This window comes from Miscanthus floridulus, chromosome 16 (genome assembly GCF_019320115.1).
Source record: "Miscanthus floridulus cultivar M001 chromosome 16, ASM1932011v1, whole genome shotgun sequence".
Taxonomy (NCBI): Eukaryota; Viridiplantae; Streptophyta; class Magnoliopsida; order Poales; family Poaceae; genus Miscanthus; species Miscanthus floridulus.
Window position 1 is genome coordinate 71,688,655 of NC_089595.1, and position 7,805 is coordinate 71,696,459.

The 7,805-nt window shown below is 42.9% G+C and overlaps 1 protein-coding gene across 4 annotated transcripts; it reads right to left on the minus strand.

The window, feature by feature from the left end:
- Positions 1 to 232: 232 nt before the first annotated feature.
- On the minus strand, positions 233 to 5,548 carry LOC136512374 (protein N-terminal glutamine amidohydrolase-like). Of its 4 annotated transcripts, none has more exons than XM_066506338.1 (6): positions 5,400 to 5,548; positions 2,200 to 2,305; positions 2,021 to 2,098; positions 1,767 to 1,900; positions 1,027 to 1,151; positions 233 to 600 (listed from the first exon to the last, which is right to left on the minus strand). In XM_066506338.1, exons 1-6 carry the CDS (start codon positions 5,522 to 5,524, stop codon positions 437 to 439), a joined length of 732 nt encoding a protein of 243 aa, XP_066362435.1. In that variant the 5' UTR covers positions 5,525 to 5,548; the 3' UTR covers positions 233 to 436. The 4 variants fall into 4 exon arrangements, with proteins under 4 accessions (XP_066362435.1, XP_066362437.1, XP_066362438.1 ...); XM_066506340.1 differs by having other exon boundaries at positions 5,251 to 5,534; XM_066506341.1 differs by lacking the exon at positions 5,400 to 5,548 and adding an exon at positions 3,901 to 4,224.
- Positions 5,549 to 7,805: the final 2,257 nt, after the last annotated feature.

Consider the following 7,805-nt stretch of genomic DNA (forward strand, 5'->3'; position numbering starts at 1 on the left):
CCGCTCCATCATGGACCAGAGGCTGGCGGGCCACTACTAGGTGAAGGGCGCGGGCGCGGGCGCCGTGACGAAGGTGGTGTTGCAGTGCACGGGCGCAGCAGCTGCGGGACAGGCCACGCATGGTGGCCATCGTCCATGCGCTGGAGCGGCTGCAGGGCTAAGTGTGTGAAAGAAAAAGAAAGAGGGAGATTTCTGCAAAATACAAACATAAACGAAGGGTATGAACCTCTGACGAACCACTTAAAAAGTTTGGGGCCCATAAATACAGTTTGAGAGTTGATGGACCTAGATGACACTCCCTCAAAAGTTAATGGACCTTTGGTACATTTTACTCTATTCTAATTCATAATCTTGTGAGTGCACTATGGAAGTGTACAGAGTAACCCTCCACAATAGAAAATCCTGGTGCTGCTTTGAGAAACAGGAAGAGCACTTGCTAAGTATGTGGACCAGGCAGCTGAGCGAAGAATTTAGGCAAGATCGCTTCATTTACCACCACACCATACTTGTTGTAGTAAACATCATTAGCCATACTTTCTAAGTCCGCCACATCCTCCACACACATCATGATGTACTCATTGAGGTTATCGGTGGTTCCATCTGAAACAAGCATGACGGAAGCACAGAAGAGTGAGCCATCGTCTATCGTGGATGAGTATCAAGTTCAGACACAAGCAAGAAAACAGAACTTCTCACATTCAAATGTATTGTATACTTAAGGGTTCAATATAAATCCATCATGTTAGTATCAAATTGGATGGAATTCTATGCATAATTTCAGCTTAGCTTTTATACAGTTGAGATAACCAGGGGGACTAAGATGATGCAGGAGTTCATTTCCAAAATAAGAAAAATAGAGTGATTTGCCGGCTCAGTCTTCGAAAATGCTTATAGGGGTAGGGTTTGTCTGCGTGCGTTCATAGGGATGAGTGTGCGTGCGTTGTGAGTGTCTGTGTTGTACTATGTAGTTCACACAAAAAAAAAGAATTTGGAACAAAAAATGATGACTGACATATAGTTCACTACCTTCAGCTACAATTGGTTCATATTTTGGGGGTAACTGAATCCAGTTCCCCTCAGGATCCTTCATATGGCTTCTATCTGAGGCAAACGATCGAAGAAACACAGGAGCATGAATCACACGGAAGAGTCTGCAAACAATATATGGGAGAGAACTATAGTAAGTTGTACCAGGAAAACAAAACATAATCATATATGCACTTGTATCTTTCAAGCACAGATACAGTCCCATAAACAATGCCACTCCCCAATTTAGATGTACAGAGACACAATGGTTGGTTTGCCTTGCAGAGGAAGATGAGCCTCTAGCCACATTGTCCACACCTAAGTATAAACTATGCTGCCCACTTTCAACCAAGAATCAAGAAAAAACATGATCTTCACAAAAGAAAAAAAATCAACCCATGCTGTAGAAAGCCTCCTTTCCACCTATATGGTCATGCTCATGCATGATATTGCAATCTTGCATGCACACTATGATATGACCCCCAAAATATGAACCAATACAATTAATATAATTCTAAACATGGATAGATCTATTTATTACTGAGTTCTTAAATGCTGCAACAAAAATCATCTGATTCCTAAATTCCAAAGTTTCAAACAAAGTTTGTCCAAGCAGATTGCAAAGTTTATAACAGGCACATATGCAAGGAGAAGGCTTCCCATTTAGTTGCTACCTCATAAACTGTATTACAAAACAAATAAACAATTATACCGGTAACAACAAAAGTAACATCATTTACCTTGCATATCTGGAATTGCCGAATGATACTGGTTGAATCGCATCAGAAACATATTGGATGAATGGGGAAGGGAAAGGAAGATCGGAGTCCAGATCCCAAACAAAATCAAGAACTTCTCCTTTGCTTCGCCTAGACTTCCATATGCACATCAAGAAATACCGTGAAACACTACATGGTAAAAAAATGCACTGCTTTTATGTCAGCGGTACATACTAAACTAAAGAAAAATACCACAGCAATTTAGTTAGCTTTACCTGGATGCAGATCACATGATAATCCCAGCAAATAAATCCGTCGTCAGAATGGCCTGCTTTCTGATGCCAGAGAGGAACCTGATGGCAAAAAATGTATCATGTCAGATATGAATGGAAGGGCAATTTCCAACTAAAGGAAAATAAGATCTCCAACAATAGAAAAATATGCAATAAATCACATTTTTTTCCTCGTTTGATATGAAAACAACATAAAGATCAGTGCCCGCAGGATCAGCCACTCCGGTTCTAATAAGCTCCTTACATAACATGTAAACATTTTCTTCACTACATGGAGGAAATGAAATTCATCTGTTAATGGCAAATATAAACAGCAATTATATTTTGTATTCTTTGAAAGCAGGAGGGATTTGCGTATAATTTGTGGATATATTGCACTGAGCCCTCGGACGATATAAATAGACTACAAGACTTGGGGGCAAGATGTCTCCACGAATCCCACGATACACATGGCAATATAGGATTACAATGTATCTGTAACTACCAGATATACTATACTTAACATCCCTGCAGTCATAGCAGGAACATCGCAGACGGTCAGACTAGAGAAGCAGCGAAGACTAACATGTCCCTGCAGTCGTAGTGACATCGCAATGTAGATGCTGAGACTGAAGTAGAAACCAACAAGTAGCTCATGGTGATGATAGCCCTTTTTTTCACCAAAGTAGCCGAGGTTGAGGTGGACGTGGTCGAAGCCATGGAGGGAGGCAAGTCCAAAGCATTAACAGAAGCACATGAGTACACAGTCACTAGCGTTCTGCCGACAACCGCAGCATATCAAAGATACGGCCAGATGGCGAAGGTAGACCAGGCTACTCAGACGTATCAACAAGCACTCACGTGTCATCCGTCAGCGACATCGGCGACAAAGTCCCTGGATGGCGGCAATAGGCTCAAGTCGAATCGAGATCCAATGTGACAAGGAGGGCCAGCAGTATGGGTGGCACCGACATGGATAGGTGGCGACCGTGAAGATGGCTTGACCGCTTGACCATGAGCAGCGTCATTGCTGCCTGGGAAGGCACACAATGACAACATTGTCATTGGGAGATTCGACGAACATATGTCGAGGGATCGGTAGACAAGGTGACGCAATCCCAATCTGATTGCAAAACGAAAAAACACAGCAACAGATCAGATATTGGCCATGGGCCTGGGGCAGCACGATGGTCCAACGTCCACTCCCGAGGGTCCAAAGTCCACTCTGATGATCTGTGCGGTGACCCGGCATCCCCAACGGCAGCGGATTGACACCCCTAACAGCAGCACCCCGCGTCCCCAAGGGCCTCCTCTGTAGCCACGTGCTCGCGCTCGCGCTCAAGGGCAGCAGCAGCGTCACCGAGGAGGGAGGGGAGGTGGATCAGGTGCGGCTAGGGAGGGGGCAACGGTCCTCAACGACGGCGACTCGATGGGGCGGTGCGAAGGATCGACGACGAGGAGTAGCTCAGCAGCCCATTGATGCCCACGGCGGCGGTGGCCCAACAATCTGTTGCTACTCGACACTAAGCCAGCGGATTAATTAGATCCACAGCCAAAACCTTCCTATGAGAGCGCTGCCCTGGCGGAGATCGATCTCACCAGGGGTGGCACAGTGGCGACAGCAGCAGAAGCCTTGGCTCAGGATCAAAACCCTAAAGGTTCGTGGTGGGGGTGGAAGGCAAGACACCTCACCAATACACATGTCAATATGGGATTACAATATCCCTAACTACCAAATATACTCTAACATTCTGTATGGGTTATTGAAGGTCACATGAGGAAAAATAATGTAAACTATAAAAAAAAAATAGACAAAGGAACATCAAGAACCAAATGTAAATGAATGAAATAAACATAAAAAAACACAAGTATATGCATTGCACCTTAAATACGATGGTTTGGTAGGTTTTTTATGTAATACAAAAACGATAACTTTGACTGGAGGAATCCGCCACAATATGTACAGCCTTCTTCAAAAGCATATCTGGAGATAAAAGCTTAACTTTTGGAATAATCTTGGAACTTATGAAAAGAAACCAACTAAACCATACTGTCTACATAACTTGGACAGATTTATAAAATAAAGTTATTCTATATACAAATACTTCTAAGTTGATGGTAATCCACTGAAGCGGCATCACTAATAATTATGCAGTTATAGTTTTCAATCTCAGGTGTGGGCCACCTATGCCTTGAGAATTGCACTAATTGACTCAACAACAACAAAGCCTTTAAGTCCCAAACAAGTTGGGGTAGGCTAGAGTTGAAACCCATCAGAAGCAACCAAGGTTCAGGCACGTGAATAGCCTGAACCTTGATTGCTTCTGATGGGTTTCAACTCTAGCCTACCCCAACTAATTGACTACTAACATTTTTTTCTTTCTTTTTTTCCTTGTTTTGAAATGAATCACTCTCGTTAAACCAAGGCAGAAGACAAGAAGTCAGATCTGTTTCTACCATTCATGTGCTACACATGATGGAAGAGTCTGCCCATACATCGCAGAGTCATTTGATGTGCTACTTGAATCATAACAAAACTAAAGCATCATGGTTTAAAGTTAGTCAGTAGGAACTTGTATAAATCAATAAATTATTTTTTTTCTCGAAAACAATGGAGTCTATGAGAAATTATAAGTATACATGTATTGGTTTTGTTTGCTTCTATCATGCCAATAATCACCAGTGGTATCTTTCAGAATATGTGGTTAGCGCAATGCTTTGAGTTGGGTAAACTACAAACGCAAAGAATGATGATCATTAGGCTGCAATGATTCTGTCTCCCCATCCCCATGCATGTTACTGCATCCATATCCAAGCCTCAATTATCTGTAGGATGTTACAGCAAAGAACAGCTCATCCAGGTGCACTGGATATGGTATTCAGGATAAGATAATGTGATTATATCTCTATAAAGTCTTATCACAGAACTAAAAATCACATAGGATGAGTGCGCTAATTTCCACAGGACATGACTACCAAGATGAAAGTCTTTTATGAACTCTCCAAAACAGCAACTAGGCAAATGATAGGGGTTGCATTATACTAATTCCCACTCCCATTAAACATATCATGGACTGATGGACACACACTAAAGTTCAACTTTCAAGTAGACTAACCTCTACCGGTCTACCCAGTACAGTTCCCATAGGTGAAAACGTGGGCAGGGACGACTGCCCCAGTGCCCTGTCCGTTCTGGGTTCTGGCAAATAACTCTTTATACAGCAACTACTCACCTCCAACTCGAAGTTCTTCCATGATCAGAAGAGATGGAACGGGAAACAAGGTTTCAGAAGAATGGAAATAATTCCTAGTGGTTAACCATGTAACTTGAATCTACTGCGAGAAACTATGGATCGAGAAAATGGGCAAAGGGGTTGGTCACCAGTAGCACGGGGTGTGGGTGAACGAGAAGACATCGACGGGCCTGCTGCTCAGCCCCGGGGGATTGGAAGGAGCAGCGATGGGAGATGGGTCGCCGCCGACGGCTGCGGCTCGGCCGCTGTCCATGGAGAGGCGGGTGAGGTCGGCGACGGGGAGAACTCGGAGCTGGGCTTGGGTTGAAAGTTCATATAACCCAAAGCCCAGTAATCTAGCACTCTAATTGTTGGGCCGCTTTACTCCAGTTATCAGGTGAAAAGGTTTTCTATTTCTCAAAAAAAAAAAGGTGAAAAGGTTTTCTATGCCGACTTACCTACCTAGAGGAAAAGGTCCTCCTAACCCCGCAAGTATCGTTGTCGTTTTCAGATAAAAAAATGATAGTGATACTCTCAGGCCGTCCGGAAATAATGATACTCCCAGGGCGGCCGTCTTTTCCGTACGGAACCGATCCGCCTACCCCCGCGTCTTGCGCCGTGGACCCTTTTCCGGGCCTTGTGTCGGCGCGCCACGCATCCCCACATCTCGCGTCTCGCGCCGCCGACCGTCATCCGTGCCTCGCGCTTCTTACCACGGCCGCAATCCATTCACCTGTCGACTTGGGCGACCTCGAGCTCTGTGCTGGTGTCAAGCTTCGAGCGTCTATTGGGAGCAGCAAGTAGACGAACACATGTTGCAACTGTATGTTTCATGATTTCAGATGTTTGTTGCATATGTTTTAGCTGAATGTTGCAAAAGAAGATTTAGTGTTGCATATGTTGCAATGACTATACACATACATTGCAAGTGTATGTTTCAAATAATTCAGTTGTTTTAAACGTATGTTGTAAGTGTTTTATATGGATGTTACATATGTTGCACTGGCTATACACATATGTTGCAAGTGTATGTTTCAGCTGTTTCAAATATATGTTGCAAGTCATCTAGATATTGCATATGTTGTAGTGCCCATACATAAATCTATGTTGTAAATATTTCATTCGTTTTGAACGTATGTTGTAGCAAAAGCTTTATGTTGCAAGTGTTCCATGAGTAGGCACGGCAAGGGGGCGTCGGCGAAGATGGTCCCCTCGGTGACAGCGGTCCCCGCGTGCGCGCGGGAAACAAAGCGTGCACGGCAGCAAGCGTGGAGCACAAAACTGTATCCATGGGTGTGGCAGCAGGCGCGGAGCACAAAGCTGCATCCATGGGTGGACAACAGACACGGAGAACGAAGCTACATCCATGCGTAGGCAGCAGGCGCGGAGCACGAAGCTGTATCCATAGGCGTCCTCAGCAGGTGTAGCCCGTGGGCATCCCGACGCTAGTCTCTCTGTAAAGAAAACTATTATTTTCTATTACCTTCTTCAACTATAAAACAAAGTATTTCACTCCTCAATCGAACTATTAAAACCGTTCAATTTATATCCGATATTGTCAAATCCACCTCTAAGCCTGGGCGTTTGGGTTACCCGATTTTTTTTGGGTCGGGTAATTTGGGTAATTCAAAATTCGGGTAATGAAAATTGCTACCCGATATTACCTCCGAAAAAACACTACCCGCAAATTCGGGTATTACCCGATATACCCAAATTTACAGAAAACAACCAACTACACTAAATTTCAGTAGCGATCTATACATAATTTCAGCAGCAATTTGTGTAGAATTTCAATAGCAATTTGTAGAGAATAATATATTACAGTCACTCATTCAAATAGAGAGAATTATATTCTAATAAAGTGATAAGTTAAATGGTTCAGCTAACAACACATGATAAATACAAAGACAAAAACAAATCTTTGGGTAGTTCGGGTAGTTTGGGTACCGGGGGATATTACCCGAATTACCCAAACTAATTTTGGGTAATCAAAATCGCTATCCGAATTTGGGATCGGGTACCTCGGGTTCGGGTAATTCGGGTCCGGGTTCGGGTAATTCGGGTACGGGTAATGGGTATCGGGTATTTTGCCCAGACTTATCCACCTCAATCTACATATGTTTGGTTGGATTGGGGTGGAATTTAATTCAAGTTCCATTCCAATCCACTCCAACATACGTGAATTGATATGAATACGACTATATCAAATAAGGCGTGAGTGGTTTTAAAAGTAGTTTTACCTAATGTAGTGCCACAACAATCATCCTATGTGGTGCCACGTCACTACATCAATAATAAGGGACATAAAATCGGACTTTCACGATAGTTTAGAGAGGTCAATTAAACTTTATTAAAATTTTGTAGAAATAAATTTCCAAGAAATATCAAATATTTTTCTAGAATAATATGCATTTAAAATACTAAAATTTGATTTAATGCTAGAAAATTTATATAAAATTTGTTTCAACATAGAATAAATATGAAAGTGGTTTTATAGTTTCCCTAAATCACGCGCTACCTTTTCTTTCTTGCACAGAATTAGTTGAATCTCATAT